The sequence below is a fragment of the Ictalurus punctatus genome, chromosome 7 (genome assembly GCF_001660625.3).
Source record: "Ictalurus punctatus breed USDA103 chromosome 7, Coco_2.0, whole genome shotgun sequence".
Classification (NCBI taxonomy): Eukaryota; Metazoa; Chordata; class Actinopteri; order Siluriformes; family Ictaluridae; genus Ictalurus; species Ictalurus punctatus.
In genome coordinates this window covers 4,243,866-4,261,695 of record NC_030422.2, presented here as the reverse complement: position 1 = coordinate 4,261,695, position 17,830 = coordinate 4,243,866, and the positions used below count along the sequence as shown (strand labels likewise).

The window sequence follows — 17,830 nt, the reverse complement described above, 5'->3', positions numbered from 1 at the left end:
TGCAAACAACATACATCAACACTGTCCAGAAGCATCGCCAACTTCTCTGGGCTCTGTCTAATCTCAGGTGGACAGTAGCACAGTGGAATCGTGTTTTTTGGTCCGACGAGTCGACGTTTCAAATAGTTTCTGGGCAAAACAGCCGTTGTGTTCTCCGGGCCAAAGACGGAAAGGACCATTGGTGTTCTGTCTCCTGATAAAACACTACATATTACACATCATGATAGCCACGTTTGGCATTAGGAAAAATCGCAAACTACACTTATGGTATTTTGTGCTAGTGTACTAATTTCAAACAGACCCATGTGTATTTGTAGAACTTGCCTCTGTAACTATGTTGATTTACCTTCTTATCAATACTGACTTGAGTCGGTACCAAGATAAGATTGCAGAACAACAATGAGTTTCACCATTGGTTTCAAGTATTTTTGTGAACCAGAGAATTTTCATTGACAATGAAGTTTACTGTCACTTAAATACCTGTGGAATAGTACTCGAGGTTATTAATTTGCTGTGTGATTCCCACTTGAAAAGCAAATTTGTCTTGGTGAACATGGACCCACGCTATAAGTGTCTCTTACCTGCAAACCCCAAATTGACAGCCTTTGTCAGCAAACATAAATATTTGCACCTACTTGTCTCTGTGAACAAGCTATCTCTGTATTGAACATCAAAACAAACTCCATTCCTTGCACTTACTCACTTGCGCGCGCACACTAAAATCTCACAGTGCGAACGTCACGTACTCCGGACTTGTAAACTGATTTTCATATTTGATGTTGCTTCTGTAGTATCTATTAAAACATCTTTTCCTCATTGCATAAACTACATAACTTGCATTACAGAACAGTTCTAGATCCATCTTTACCTACATTACACTGGATTTTTGTTCATTTACATGTTAAATTCATTTACACGAGAAGCTTGACTTCTCTTATCGTCATCAGATAATGATATTTTGATAAGCACAATAAAAATACTTAATCATTCAGTCAGTTCTGTCATAAACCGTCAGTTTTCTTTATCAGTATGGTACAATTTGGAAAATCTGTTAAATGAATGTGTCTGTCCATCTATTTTACTTTATGCATTGATAATGTACCTTTTAGGTAATTTCCACTGAACACATTTAAGAGGAGTTGTTTATATTGGTCTACTAAACAGATTTTTTGGTCCAGCCCATTTGACAGGGCCTATTATCTAAAATAAGTTTGACACCCCTGTTATTAAGCATTCAACTAAAAATACTTGTTTATTTCATGTGTACGGCTCGGTACTGAATGTTGTTAAATTCTTAGTTATGAAAATCACCTTTTATATATTTTTTCTTGTCTGTTTCTTTGCTTTACTCTAGCACCATCACTCTGGTAGGTGGTAAAAAAAGGAAAAGAAATGCATCTTCAGACCATTCAGATGGAGAACTGAACTCTCCTGCCACACCCCTCACGCAAGAAGAAAATCTGTCTCAGGTAAGGCCTGATATCTAGATTTGCACCTATGTTTCTGAACATGTGAGGGTGCCATGCACAGGTGGTTTCATAGGTGTCCACTTCATCCTTCCATGTAATGTGAACATGTCCACTAGAGGGCAGAATATGAACCTGGTATTTGGAAGAAGAAATTGATTAATACTTTGTAGTATTGAGTAAGTACTAAAAATCTGATTTTGTGCTATTAAATATTGAGATCTGGAGACCACATAGGGAATATTTTGGGATTTTCTCTAGAGAGAAAAATAATCAAAAATGATGGTGTATATTGCATCATTAACGAGAACATATAAAACCCTACTTTTCTTACATGTGAGCATGCATTTTGTTTCCAGAGTGATGAGAGGTACAGCGAACCTTTCTCATTCCCTTATCTCACTGCACATCAGCACATTTCATATGTTTTACACTCATTATTTGAGTAAATCGGAGTGATGTCAGATTAAATTATTATAAATTGGGTTCACAGCATCTGGTCAAATACTTAACCGAACACTGTACCCTTCTTCAACTAATCTTCATTTGCCAGAAGGCTGGTTGACTCCTCTGACAGTAGATATGCCTGACAGACTGATAGATTTATGGAAGACTGCACATTACCATGCCAGTACACCTTTGTGTGCTAAACTTACCCATAAACCACCTTTCTGCATTGTGACACACAAAGATGCTTCAATGCGAAAGTTCAAACTACAATGTATGTAGGAGTTAATATATGGCAGAGAGAAAAATGCTGATGTTTGTCACACGATTCCACATAATTTCTTGTATATTAACACAATCAGACAAAACCCTACTGAAAGTCCTGCAATATCATATTAAAGAGAATTTTCTTGTCTGACTTATTCTTTGTTCTTTTTCTAAGCTTTCTCCTGAGTGACAAGTCCTGATGCACAATTTTGGTCTGTGCTATAAGTTCCAGTACAAATGACCGTGCAAGTGATACAGCATGTAACCTTCGATGGCTAGTGTTAATTTGCATTTTACATTTTGAATAGGTATTTTGGGTGTCCTTGAAAATAGTTTTTTTGTTGGAAAGTGTATTGTGTATTATTCTATGTTATTAGGGGACTAAGCACACACATGCTGGAACCCTAGTTCTTATGCTCTGGTTTTTCAGAAGGGACCACTCTTAACCCCAATCTTAATGATTGTGGAAGTAGGAAAGGTGTACTTATTTTCCACCCCGGTTTCTGAATGAAACGTTGGCAATTTATGATAATTTGCATAATATGCAAAACCTGCTTTTGCAAGCTTATTTGAATTTGTAACTTCACAAATGAGTGGTACAATATTGTCTGAGCCATAATTATAATCAGAGACATGTTTGGATTTGTAAACAGTATGGCTACCGCATTCCGGTCAATTCCAGTCTCAAATGATTTCTGGGTTACTGCAAAGACCGGTCCACCGTTCTGTCCAATGTTACATAACCAATTAAACTTAATTTTTAGATTCTTAACTTTAATGCAGATTTTAGATTGGTTACTCTTAGCCAATGTACTCTGTTCGCTTCATCTCTGATCAAATTATTAAATTAATCCACAGACGCAAACAAATTAAATCAACACGTCAAGCAGGCTCTTTCTTTTAGAATTAATTTCCACAATCAGCGCAGCACAGCCCTTCTGTCTTGCACTCTGTATGATGAGCCCTGGTCAGTGCAGCATTGGCCTGCTTCTTATCGTCAGTGCCGTGGTTTGCGTTGCGCGGACCTGATTCTCACACTATTGTGTGTATGTGATGCGCTTTACCATTTAAACTCGGAATTCCTAATCAGCTGTTTGTGAAGAAAGTCTTGGCTTCCAAATTATGTATTTTTTTTAAAATCAAGTAATTCAAACATTAAATGATATTTTGATGCTTTTTATGGTACGTGAGTGTGGTAGAGCACGGCTGCTGACTCAAAACTGTAGCAAGGATCATCACCTTGTCTTAAATACACGTTTTATTGAAAAGTAAACATGAATGAACGTCAGAGGGTACTGCTTGCTGAAATTCATTCTCTCTCATGTAACGACCCAATACATGTTTTAACCGCAGGAAGAAAAAGAAGTCACAAGAAATGGGGGGAAAAAAGTGACTGTAACTGAAGTGAAGCACATGAAAGAGATGAATGTATAGTTTAACAGAGTTCTTAATGTCAGTTTGGAGGAGACTGTGGCAAATTTTGTATAACATTTGACAAAAGCAAAGAACTGAAAATACAGAGGTCACACACAAACATTCTGTAGACATTAATAAATGAAGATGATTAATTGTAGTTGTGGTGCCCCTAAATTTTTGCTGGTGCTCCTAACCTTTTTAAAGTTGTGAGCACCAGTAATAACAAGTAAAAAAGTTCATTTCGAGCCCTGTCACACTGATCGTTCCTTGTGGCCATGTTTGTATGTATTATTACTTAATTGTATTATGTTGTCATAATTCTGGTCTCCCAACAGATGAGACGTTCTAATCGTCAGGTGAAAAGGAAAAAGTATACAGAGGATTTGGATATTAAAATCACAGATGATGAAGATGAGCAAGGTGAAGATGTGGATGTGACCACACCAGCAGTCATATTGTCTACAGGACATTCTCAGCCTATGGGGACTCCTTTCCAAGGGCTAGAAGGGGATGGCCTTCCCAGCATGCAGTTTTTTGTGGTAATATTTAGTGCTTTTCTAGTACTGTTCACATGTTTGCATGGGCAGAACGTTGTTACTGTCAATTAGTGTGCAATTTGTCACTCCCGCAGTTCTGATCAGGCAGAAAATAGTTTTTGTAACTATTAGTTTTAAATAAATCAAGTAGTAAGTTAGTTTATTGAATCTGCCAATGGTGACTGCATATTAAATGCCAAGAGGTGAGTAGATTCACCTGGTTACTTCTCCTGCATGTGTATATGTATACAGATACAGAGACCTTCCATAAATTCAGACTGTGACCTGTGACAGAGTACATGTAATAAATACTGCCATCTTTGTCTTTTTTTCCCTTCTTGCCTCATACACGTGTTGAGCTGCAAGCAAACAATTTGTACCTATGCCCTTAGCAACCATGGCCATAGCTACAGGTGACCTGTTTTCCAAAGTAGGGTTAAGGCCCTTTCATCCTGAGCGCAACATAGTAAAGCATGGTGAATCGCCATCGAACGCAAAACGATTGATTGCCTTCGGCTAATTGACGCCTGCATGATAGGTCGCCCTGATGGAGAATGTATTTCACTCCTGCATGCTAGGTGGCACAACCCACTATTCAGCTGATCAGTCTACCGTCTTTTGAGGCACACAGACTGTTTTTAACTACTTACTTTATGTGTATTCTACCCAGAAAGGGAGGCAGAACGTTTTTTGTTTTTTTTTGAACAGCACCATCAAGCTGTTTTAGTATGAATGAAATAATGTGAAATATTATGCAATAATACAGTAGTGGGACAAAATCCGTTCATTTGTGCAAGATTAATCATTTTTTAAAAAATAAAATAATTTTTTAAAATGTAAATGTATAAAAGATATGTGTATATGTTGATAGAGCAATAAGAATTAAAATAAAGGAGATTATGATTATACACTATATCTAAAAAAAATAATAATTTTTGTCAATGTTTTTGTAGTCGCAGTGACTTTTATCAAAAAATTCTGTTCTCAGACACCAATGACTTGTGTTGGGTCCAAGTCCACCTTTCTCAATTTCGAGTCAAGACTAAGTCCTTAACCAATAGAGTTCCGGTCCAAAAGGGGCCGAGTTGGACTCAATTCCGAGTCCTTAATAGCGGAGTCTGAGTTGAGTCTAGCCAAGCCCAGAAAATAATTAAACTGAAAAAAATTTGAAATCGTAGTTGTAAACTCAACACTGAGCTGTTAAATTAATATTTTAACCTTCACAAACCAATGGCAATATAAATGTAACAAAAAATACCTCTATTACATCTTGTCCTTGCCACTTAATATTTTTTTCATGTCATCAGCACCTCAACTAGTTCCCTATGAAAAAACGGTTTCAATTAAAAAAAGGGATATAGAGGTATATGTAGAACTTTTATTATATTACAAGTGTATGAAAATACAAATTAAACTGTTTTGTTATTGTATCAAACTATATTGTGTCCTCCAGTTCGAGTTGACATTTCAATTATTTGATGTCTCTCCCCCACAGTTATCTAGTCTGAGAGAGTACAGAGTAGAGTTGCATTTAGCTGCATCTCTACGGTACCAATTTCTTTTAGGAGCACTTGTACTCCTAATTACAAAAATTTAGGAGCACAGTTGAAGTCTTTTTTGTTTGTCTTTTTAGAGATGGTAACATTAACATGTCACAATATAACACACAAGTAGGCATGAGAGAACTTGAGCTCGTCAATTAAGACAGAATTTAGGAACATAGTGTGAGCCATGACAAATTAATTTACCTTCTGATAAACTAAATCTAATATTTTCAGTTAATTTTACAGGCTGTATGCAAAAAAAACAACCATTAACCTGTTCCACCTTGTAAACAAATACAATAAACATCAGTGTTCAGTCTTTGACGTCTGCTCCTCTTAAATATATTTAAAGCTACACTATTAGACATTTTCCACGGTCATGGTTCTGGGCTGGAGTCAGTTCTCGACCCGCTCTGTGTATATTGTGTATATATCTGAATAATCTCATATAGGATGTGCTCGGGTGAGTTCATTTACCCGTCAGATGCAAAGCGCTTTAGTCTAATGGTGTTCATTACTGACGCTCCAATCAGGATTTTTACAGCCGATACCGATCCAGATACCAATCTTTTTTGTTTACATTTTAGTCAGGAGGTCGTAAACAGTTAAATGTAAGCTTCTAATTGAAGGTAGACTAACACAAAATAATCCATATTAGGAAAAAGAAGGCTAATAGCCTACTAAGCTTAATGTAAAATTGATATTAAATGCAAACCATTAAACATTATTTAATTTGTCATTTTATTTATATTTTATGAATTTATTAGATCTTTTTGTATATTAAATTGTTTATTTATAACTAAACACATTAATCTGCCTTTACATTTTATTAGTTTTTTGTTTACCAGTTTTTGATCAGTTCCCCCATTACAGTGTTGCCATGTCTGCTGATAATATTGCATTTTGGGGGATTTAATTCAAAACATGAAAACTGGAGTTGACTTTTCTGGTGATATCTGGCAACCGTGAGTTTAAATGAAGTTAACGCACTGTCTATTAGAGTTAGTGAAGAGAGTGATGGGAGAGAACATCTGAATGTTTACAGACTGAACAGTTTCTACTCTCGATTATGATTTGGGAATTATTTATTAAAGAAGTTTGAATGACACCTGACCTTGTAGTGTTAGCATTATTATTAATTTTTTTGTGCCTGACGCCGCAGTGGCTACACGAGCAGGTCACAGTCTCAGGTTCAGGTCATCAGGCCATTCACCAATTTGGACTATTTTGTGCATGTCCTTTACTCAATATCCATTCTCTTCTCTCTTCCGGAACACTTTTCCTCTCTGTTTACGCTGGTTTTCAAAACCGCTTTCTGTGCTGTAGTATCATCTATCTCGTCATTTTGCGCAACAGCAGCGGTTCCAGGCATGTGATCTAAAGCTGAAGTCTAATTGGACGCCTCATTTCATCGCAGGGCGACGAGGAAAAAAAATCTCACTTTGTCATGCCACGTTTGATCGCTCCCAGTGTGAATAGCTCCATAGGGATCCATTGTTTTGATTCAAGAGCACCATCGCATCATACATTTGCTTCGCTTAGTGTCAAAAGGTCCTTTAGACCAGTGGTTCTCAAACTTTTTCAGTGTGAGACCCCCCCTTGTGTAGGGTGCATCCTTTTGTGGCCCCCTAGAGTCATCAATTTTTTTCTTAATTTTTTTTTCTTTCCACTTTAGGCTCTTCTGTATGAACTTTCTCAGCTAAGAGACTGTCTATCTAAAAACTTATCTGTTTTAAATAGCCTTAGGTTTTATCAGCGTGTGTCTAACAGTACACTATATCAATGGATGTCTCTATTCGGTTTGTGTCTTAGTATGCTGTGTATAATTGATTTAATTTATTTATATGTCTGATTTTTCTGTACATCATAGTTCAACGGTTGACAATCCCGACTTACATACAGGTAAAATTAAAATAATAATAATGTTGTAGAATTTCTATGCGGCCCCCTGGTGCCATCTGGCACCACTAGTTTGAGAACCACTGCTTTAGACTCATCTTTTTGCCTTCTACCTGTGAGTGTACTTACTGTGATGATTCTTCATAGAAAATTGCAGAGCTCCATAGTGCCTGTTAACTTGGACCTCAATAGCATTTCAAGCTTGTATTAGCTGTCACTCAGTCTTCTCTGAATTGTCCATATGTATATTTCCCATTTTGCCATATCACTAGTCTAGTGGGTATGTGGCTACCCTGTTAGCAGGCTTGTGGAGTAGCGGCGTTTAATAATCAGGATACAAAAAACTGGTAACTATAATCCGTTATTTACGTCAAAAATATAAGTAATCAGCTTACAGGCACATTTTGTAAACACATGGGAATACCATCAAGATTACAGTTTTTTTTTCATTTAAAAGCAAAGAAATGAATCTTTTGACAACACAATAGACAGCTGCTTGATTATAGTTCTGGTTCTCTTTTGCCAGTCGTGGCTCACGTGAGCAACCTCCTGGTGCATGCACAAATAAATTTTGTGCAAAGTTAATTTGGTAGAAATGAACACATTGTTCTCTGAAATGCTTTTGTTAGGGTGTACGCCCTCTTTTTCCTGGACATGTCCTCTTTTTCAGATCTTAAAAAGTGTCCGGCCGGGATTTCTAAATATGAGAAACATGTCCGGGATTCAGCTTTAGTTTCACTGTGATGTGTTATGGTCTAATACTGCAGCATGTGTGCACATGTTTGCATTGCTTTAACCCGTTCTCATACACCAATTGGTTGACTTATAAAAGGCTTGCAGCAACTATTGGTCAATTCCTGCCTCTCAGTCATTACCCTACTCTCAGCAAACGTGAAAAGGCGAAGCACTGTTGTGTACGGCATCAAACAGTTGCTTGGCAATAGCAGCGAATGACAGCTGCACTTAGTCGAAACAATGTCCATGGCCATATGAGGTGATTTTCTGATTTCATGTTATCACATTGCTTAATACATTACATGGTCATTCAAATGTGTAAATGATGGTAAAGGTGTCCCCTTTTTTGAAAAACACAATATGGTCACCCTAGCTTTTGTAATGCAGTGTTACCCGCATCAGAGACAGTGATCTTTATTTATTTAATTAATTTATTAAAACAAATATAAACATTGGACATGTTTTTAAGCTTTAAAATAAGCTTTAAATAAAAGTATTTTAGTTTCTATTGCTTTCTCTTAGTAATCCAAAAATAATCAGATTACATTACTTTCATGTTGTGATGCGTGGATTACGTTACTGATGACATTTTTTATGAAGTAATTTGTAACTGTAACGGAATACATTTTTACAGTAACCCTCCCGACCCTGCCTGTCAGTAGCATGTATGAGGTTTTCCCTCGACACAGCCAAAAAGTAACTATGGTGCAGGAATTGTGTTCATGCAGCTGGTGTCTGAATCTCTTGGAAGCCAAATATACTTGTGACCGTCTCTAGCTCATCCAGCAGAATTTTAAGTTTATGTATAATATCAGGCAGTGGTTTATTAAGAAAGATTAAGATGATTAAGAGATCGACATATCACCATTTCCTTTTCAGTTTCAACTCAACTAGGTTCATTACACTCAATTAATGGTTTGGAAGTTGAAAATTATTTAATCAATATTGCATATAAATAGTATGATTTATTATTGTGCACACAACAGTTCAGTCATAGCAAGGGGCCTATAAACTACTGGAATTTTGTGGTTTAGAAATAAATAACTAAAATGAGGGAATGCTTGTGTTAAATTTTGTTTGAAGCGTGAAGCTCCAGGAACTCTATGCAGCTTTTACCTAGGTGTCAGCATTGTACTTCTCTAGGTTCTACCAGGTTGTGTGAGTACAGCAGGCATCTCAGAGCACTGTTCAGGGTTCGCCTAAGAGAAGTCCTGTTCCTTATTACATCAGCATAAATTATCTAAATTATTCTTACCATATCTGGTGATTAAGATGAGTAAAATTACTTGCATATATAATTGTCATATGTTCCTTGTCATTCTTAATCATTGCCGTCTTGAGAAGGTTCCAAGGAAAGATGGCTGCATAATGGCCGAATTTGTCAATACCAATACTGCATATGTTTAGTATATAACTTTGTGGAAGGTTTTGGTATGCATGCGCGTGAGCAGAAGTCATTCTGTTTGTGTTTCTTACAAACCCTGGCTGTTACACTGGGTTGGTAGAGCCTTTGTTACATATGGAAGTACTGTAGAGTTTCACTGAACTTGAAATGTAATTAAACTGTTTGTGTGATTCAGGAAAACCCAAGTGAAGAAGATGCAGCAATTGTGGATAAAGTGTTGTCTATGCGCCTTACCAAAAAGGAGGTGCGTTAACACCCATGACTCTCCTATTCAGAATGATTAACTCTTTTCTTGTATTAGAAACCCACTAACCTGTATATTCTGTCTGCTATAGGTATCTCCAGGCCAGTATGCCAGTGTAGAGGAATTCTTTGTCAAATACAAAAACTAGTAAGTACTGTTTTTTTTATTTTAGAAAATATATAATAATACTTCATGGTTTTTCTGCAAGAATGAATTTACATGTAACATAACTTCTAGCTCGTACTTGCACTGTGAATGGGCCAGTCTGGAACAGCTTGAGAGAGACAAGAGGATCCACCAGAAGCTGAAGAGATTTAAGGCTAAACAGTCTCAAATGAGAACCTTCTTCCAAGAGGTAGGTCTTTATTTAAGAATGCACACATACTGTAGACTGTTAACGCTGAGTTCGAAGGGGGAAATTGGGAAACTCTAGTTTGTAGTGACAACGTGATATTTGTGCAATTTTCGTCATCTTTACTCAGTCCGATTCCAGACTGTTTCATAGTGTTGTTTTCAGCACCGGCTCAGCTACAATATGTAAATATTAAGTGTCAGTGTAAGGGGACCAAGCCAGTGAGGCAAGAGGTTAAAGGGTTTTTCAAAGTAATAAATGACAAATTAAAAGTAACAAATTAATGTGAAGGCAGTACAACAAGCAAAACATAAATAGACTAGGACTATAAACTAGAGATTTCTCAGCCGATACTGATAACCGATTATTCAGAGTGATATCGTCCGATGCAGATAATTCTGCCTTTTATGCCTTCTTTTAAATGAATAATAATTAATTCCACAATTCTGAAAGAAATGCAAATAAAATCTTTATTCTCTCCATGTCAGCAAGTTGTTTCACAGTAACTGGTCTATTAACATTAACACATTACTCTAATGAACATTAACACATGAACTCAATTCTGAAGATTAAAGTAAGATTATTAACTTATTGAAAGTTATTAATTGATATTAACATCGACTGAATTCTAAAAACCTCCTGTTCGTCTCACATTCACTCTCCACACACACAAGCATTTCTACTTCATCACTGAGCATCAAACGGGTCATATATAATATCAACTTTTTATATATTAACATTAACTGGATATGAAATACACTACAAATATTTTTCTGTGCAATATATATACTATTTTGTCAACTCATCTTCATTTAAATCTTTCAGCGGTGTACTGGCCCTTTAATTCAGAATGAGTAGCTGATTTTTTTTCGAAATAAAATTCGACTCGACGCTGAAACTCCCGCTTCACTGCTCCAGCGTCCGGTGTAAAATTTTATCAGTGCAGAGATTAGAGATTACTAACTGGAGTAATCATTCCACACAAGAGACAACTTTACACACAGCACCAAATCAATGTGTTTTCCGGCCCTCTTTTGATTGACGGGATAAAATCGGCTCTGATCATTGGACGTTTTTAAACTATCGGCCGATCGCCGTTAGCGTGAAAAATTGCCTTTATTGGCTGATGCCGACTATTAGCCGATACATCAGTGCATCTCTAATATAAACTGAGGTCAACCAAATAGAACTAAACTAAACATAAGGCACAACTGAAGAAGATAACAGAACAAAACTGACCTGACAAAACAGGGCCCAATTATACACACAGACAAGCATAAAGCAAGCACATTATTTTCAACTTCTACTGAAGTCTTGCACAGGACAATACAGTGGAACAGTGCGATAAAAACAGAAAGAAATAACACATGCTCAGCTCTTGCGAGGTGTGCTCTGTATATTCCTACCACCCTTCCCACAAAGGACACATCTCCACTAACATCTCCTCCACTGTAAGCTGCATGTATAGTGGAGTACACAGAGACTTCCTCGGTGTCCGTCCACTTCACAAACACCAGAGGATCACCCCTAACTCACGTAAATGTTATTCTGTGGGACTTCCTAGTCAGAGTATTTGTTGCATTGTCTGGACAATTTTTTTTTCCTACTGTCCCTTTGTTTTACAAGCACCAAAGATTTAACTGTGCAGGTTCCAGAAGAGCTTTTGGTTGATATTGAAATTATCCATGTACAAATGCTAAGTAGGATTGAGCCATGAGTGACCTCACTGTGTTTTATGGTAGTCATGTCGTTTTTGAAAGCTGTTCTTTCCTGTGAATACTGCACTTTGCTACCTTGTCAGTGCCTGTTTTCGCTTTGGTCACCACCATTCTCTCATCCACTGCTATGGCTTTGCCTTCTCTGTGGCTTTGCAGGTGTGATTGTGTATATGGCAGGCTTCACTGTTAACAGTTTGTTATGTTCTGTTCCCCATCTACTTTTTGCCAGTTCTCATCTGGTTCACTCATAAATGTATGTACTTCTGCACTTACATCCTCTAGATATTTTCCTGGCAGCCTGCTTATTTGTGTTCTGGCACAGTGTGTCAACCGGATCTGGGGAGAAGCACATCTTGAACAGATCCACAGGACTGTAATTGTCTGCTGCTGTCAGTTAAACCCCAGGGGGCCATCCAGACATGAGCCACATCCTCTTCCTTACTCCATAACAAAGCATAGCAGGCCAATCTGTTTCAGCAGGTGGTGAATGGCAGCATATGTGTGGTTTCATCATAACACCCAAGAAGATTATCTCTTAGTTAGTTACACTTTTTTCTTTTTCTTTCTGCTTTTGACATCTTATTTAGTTCCCACTGAATGTTGACTTAGAAACAACAAAAGTGCTCCAAGACATCAGAGACATTTATTCAATCACAAAAATGTTGTTACCAAAAATTCTCTCACCGCCATAATGGGCTAACAGGCCAGCCATCATTTATTCTAAATAAAAAATTGGCCTATCAAACCAGTTTACACCTATTCCAAAGAATGGGCTACAGGGCTGCAACTAACGATTACTTTCGCAATTGATTAATTGGCCGATTATTTTTCGGATTAATTGGATGGTGGGGGGTACCGGGCAAACTTTCAGTACCATTGTTAGTTTTTTATTTAAATAAAATCCACAAACCGAGTGTTAAAAATATAAACTTAAGACTACATTAACAATCGTTTGTCTGTGTGTAATATATATATATATATATATATAATAAAAATGGAGAAACCTTTGTTAAAGTTTATATTATAGATTTACAATTTATATAATATACACTGTATATTTAAGTATATGTGCTTTAAAAAAAAATTATGGATGCACAAAAAGCACTGATAATTAAACTACAGTCCTAAATGAATAATAAAATATCACTTTCACTGCACATTACGGTTTCTGTTGCTCACAGCCTTTAGGCATATTGTTCTACTCATATTTACTTTATAGGACTAAAAGATTAAGTATTTTTTCCTTAGCCCACTGCTCTCCTATGACCAGAGACAGAAATAGGTGCCACCGAAGGTTAAATGTTGACTTATGATTTAAATATCTGACTCTTCTAGTTAGTGCTGGAAGTATAGTATCTCAGTGTTCTGATTATATTTAGTCTAAAACAATTTCATGCTAAGATTTCATTATAAAGAAATGTTCCTACATCAGAGGCTTTTATATAGCCTATAATAAACAATTATTTTGTGAGCTCAGTTCAATTTTAACATGTCTAACATAAGGCAACTTCAGCTATAAATACATGCACTTTTTGTTACGGAAGAACCACTGAATATTTAAAGATAGAAATGGCAAATTAATTTATTAAATAAACTGACAGTTGCAGATGTACATAAAATAGAGACAAATGTAACTTACAAGAATGTTGATCTGTGACACGGACATAGGATGCGTGGTGATAACGCATTAATGGCAAAAAGGCAGTCTCTTATGTTACAAGCCACTCCTGTGTTACACGCTCTCCTTTCTTTTGTATCCCTGAGCCTCTTTTAAATGTGTAGTGACAAAGATACCAAATGGGACTGAAACAATGGGTTTTATGGCTGGATAGATTCCCAGTTGATTAGGAACTATTAATTAAGTTCCTGAGAATGGGTCAATCGGGTGTGTGTGTGGAGAAAGACCACATATTAACATGTATTGTAAATGTTGTTCCCTACATCTATGATCTTTATGAGATCACCACATCGTTCACCATGAAGTATGGATAAAAATGATACCAAACATGCCCACTGTAATTAAACACTGTTCAACTGAACAGTTTTGGTTTACCTGGTATCTCTGAAACACATTCCTGATCATTTTAACCTTAATCAAATTACTGCCACGATTTATAAATCTTCTACAACTTTGATCGTAGAGTTTTAATTAGACACTACAGATCTTATTCGTGCTACACTGTTTATACGTCTACATTGCGAGTGAGGAGCAACACAGCTTCGTTACTAATGGATCGTTCCAGTTATAATAAACTACAGAATTTACACTGTTTCACACAAATACAGCATATAATGACAATAAACTAAACCTTTTAAGCAACTCGCACCAGTTTCCCCAACCCCTTGCAGACCGTGTAGCATTTTGGATATAAACACAAGTTTGTGCTTGTGCATCACTGTTGTGTGTCTGTGCTACACACGCTCTGCTTTGTAAAGTTTGATCTTCACAGCATGTAATATAAAATGCTCCCCTGCCTTAGTGGTTGCACAATTTTTTCTGCTGTCACTTGTCGATTACGCCTCTGTCTGATGGTGACTGAGGTCATGTTGGGAATAAAAGGTAGCGCTGATGAATGGTAAACTAAAGAAATTAATTTTCATGTCATGTGACATCGACTGTGAAACGGCTTATACTTCTGGTTATTAAAAAAAAATGAAAAAGAAAATGCTAGTGTTCCATTTGACATGATCCTACCCTTCTAAAATTCATACAAAGGATGTTGGTGTTCAGAGTGTAAGTGTGTAGTATTATCATTTGGAACAGAACTTTAGTATTTCCTCTCAGATACGTGTTTTCGGAACAGAAGTAACACAATGAGTGACTAATCCATAATGAGATTTGTTGACACCGATTTTCACAATTGATTATGGATTTTATCGATTAGTTGTTGCGGCTCTACTGGACGATAAAACACATTGTTTAGAATACAGATTATATAAAGTTCATTGTTACAAACTGTTCAGAGTTCCAAAGTTAGATGCACATAATCCATTTATCATGACAATGCATGTATTTTTACTGGCAACTATAAACTTGACCCATACCTTACTTGTATGTAGGGAAGGTGTATGCGGATGACTTCCAAAGAGTCCATGATGACAGCATAGGGTAAATCTAAACAAAGCATACTCTCAGTTCCAAATGCTATCAAGTTTTTGTCCTATAGATGTTGTTTTGTTGTTCTGTACTTATACATTTGTGTTACCTACTGACATTGTTCTATATGCAGTTTAAGTAAAGTGACTTATTAATAGCTGATGTCATCAGTGTGATTCAGGTTCATGGAGTTGCCAGTGGAAAGATGGCTATCTTCTCTCTGTTTTATCTTTAAACAGCTTCAGATGTGGCCTTTAAGAATGCACGTTCTTTTCACACGGTAGTCATGTGTGATCATGCTGCACCCTGCATGTACGATTCTTAACCACCAGGTCAAGTGTTTGCATTTAGTATTTACTCTCAGATGCGTGTTCTCGGAACAGAAGTAACGTAGTGAGTAAATGAAGCTTGTGCCATGCGCAGACCAACTAACTGATGGAGATCCGTTGACGATTTTCATAATCTTATTATATTTTATCGATTGGTTGTTGCAGCTCTATATGCATGACAGCAGAGTATTTTTGTGGTTTTTATTTTAACAAAATATCAAAAGGTTAAACAATAAAGGCAATTTTTAATAGACTTCTTTGCTCATATTTACCAAATGTGCCAATATTAGAGGAGTGCACTGTATATTTTCAGATGCTTTGTAAAAAGCAGTAACTGCTGATGCATATCTTAAAGCTATGTACGTGGATAGGAACTGTCGCAGAAGATTTCTTTCAGGCAAAGCAAACTTAGCTTCAAGTCCAGAACACGCCATACTCCACCTGGAGTATTTGTGTTGTGGTAATAGCAGTAAACATGGTTGAAATATTTGCCTTTGAAATAGTCATCAAGTTTAATGCAGCCACCTTCTACATGGATAGTCAGGTTGTACTCATATACATTTACATTGAGTAAAAGAGGTTTTATATCTATGTTAATAATCGAGTTCAGAGCATCAGACAAAGCACACTAACAGAGCAGTAGCATTATGTGCACACACAGCATAATCCTGCAGACATCACCCTATACCTACAGTCCATCTGAAGGATACTATCTGCTTCACTGGCCCAGAGTTTGTGTCTCAGCCAGATGAGCCTGCGCTTGAACCAGGTCACAGCTTGGTCACAGCTTGAACCACTGCACTGTGGTGACAGCACTGACCACAGTGCTCTCTGTGCACCTTGGATCCCTTGATCCTGGAGAGCTGGAGAGCTCTCACTAGAGCTGTTGCAAGTTTGATCCATATCCTTTGGTGTTTCGAGAAACCTGAAAATGACAACTCTGAGCAATGTAAGGGATGGCACAATTGCAGTTCACTCCTGGGTATAGATTTGCTCACTCAGAGTACACATCACTTTCATTAGCATACACATCATCAGGGTTGATGCTTTAGAGGGTGCCAGTCTGCTGAGTATTAGATAGTTGATGTCAAGCGGTGGTAACCAGTGTCATATTTTCAAGTGTGTGACCTATTGTAAGCTTACTGGGCTATGCAAAGTTCAGAGGGTGGCAGATCTGCCTCCGGCTAGCTTCAGCTTGGATCCCTCCCTTTATACTCATGTGGACTTGGATGTGTTTGGACACCGGATTGTATCTGCACTTCAAACCAGAGGAGGCCATGCTGAAAGAAAGAGGTGTTTAAGCATCAGGGCTATCTGCATAGAGGTCTAGAAACCATGGACTCTTCTAGCTCCATAAACACTTTGAAGATATTCCTGTCAGGAATCAGAGGAGCAGTGAAGCTCATCTGCTCTGATAGAGGTACAGATTTTATTGGAGCCTGTGATAACTTGTGAATTCCTTCTAATACTGATGGGCAGCTGTAGAGAATTTCTCATGGACTGTGGCTATACATCAACATTCAACCCTCCTCACTCTTCCCACATGGGAGGAGTCTGTGAACGAATTATAGGCATTACACAAAGAATCCTGCATTCTGTGCTCCATTAAATGGGATCTCCCGATTACACTCATGAGGTACTTACTAACTTCCTGGAAGAAGTCAATGCAATGATCAACACCTGACCACTAGTGCCTGTGTTAGCTGATCTTTTCATCCTCTCTCCAGCTACTTAGCCAGAAAGAAGGCCCTTGTCCTCTTCTAGTTGGAGACCTCCAGGATTCTGACCCGTAGAAGCCGCAATGGTGCAAAGTGCGTAGTCTTGCCAATACCTCCTGAGACAGATGGCGCAAACATTTATATACTCTGCAGTCTCGTAGAAAGTGGCAGTTCAGCCACCCTGACCTTCTTCCAGGACGTTTGGTTGTCCTGAAGGATTCACAGAATAAGAGGAATGAAAGGAATGTAATATATCCATGAGAGCAGGGTATTTTGAACAAACGGTTAAACAATAGACAATTTTTCACAGCCTCCTTTGTTCATATTTACCAAGTGTGGCACTGTACCAACCACTCAATTAGAAGTACCACAGTCCACCTGTTATCAGATCAGGTACTGGAGTGCAGACAAATAACCGTTACAGTCCACAGGTGTGAAAATAGCCTGAGAGAAAGCACTGGAGGAGTTAGTTTTCTAAAGGAAAAAATCCCTTGTTGCACAGGATCCAAAACAACCTATACAGAAAGATGCCCTGACAGCAGTGCAAAAATATGAAATGACATTTATACCAAATGCTTCCTGAAAACCTCGTCTTCTTCCCCCATCTCGTGCTTTTTATCTTGTCTATCTTGGTTGCCTTCGCTTTCTGTCAAGGGA

The 17,830-nt window shown here is 37.5% G+C and overlaps 1 protein-coding gene across 2 annotated transcripts in view; it reads left to right on the top strand.

The window, feature by feature from the left end:
* chd8 (chromodomain helicase DNA binding protein 8) overlaps positions 1–17,830 on the top strand; it is an 83,864-nt gene that overhangs the window by 30,483 nt on the left and 35,551 nt on the right. For both annotated transcript variants that reach the window (XM_053681305.1, XM_017472103.3), the window contains exons 7-11: positions 1,355–1,469; positions 3,932–4,135; positions 9,891–9,959; positions 10,051–10,106; positions 10,197–10,314. In XM_053681305.1, coding sequence (XP_053537280.1) covers positions 1,355–1,469; positions 3,932–4,135; positions 9,891–9,959; positions 10,051–10,106; positions 10,197–10,314 — 562 coding nt within the window. The remainder of the gene's footprint in view (positions 1–1,354; positions 1,470–3,931; positions 4,136–9,890; positions 9,960–10,050; positions 10,107–10,196; positions 10,315–17,830) is intronic.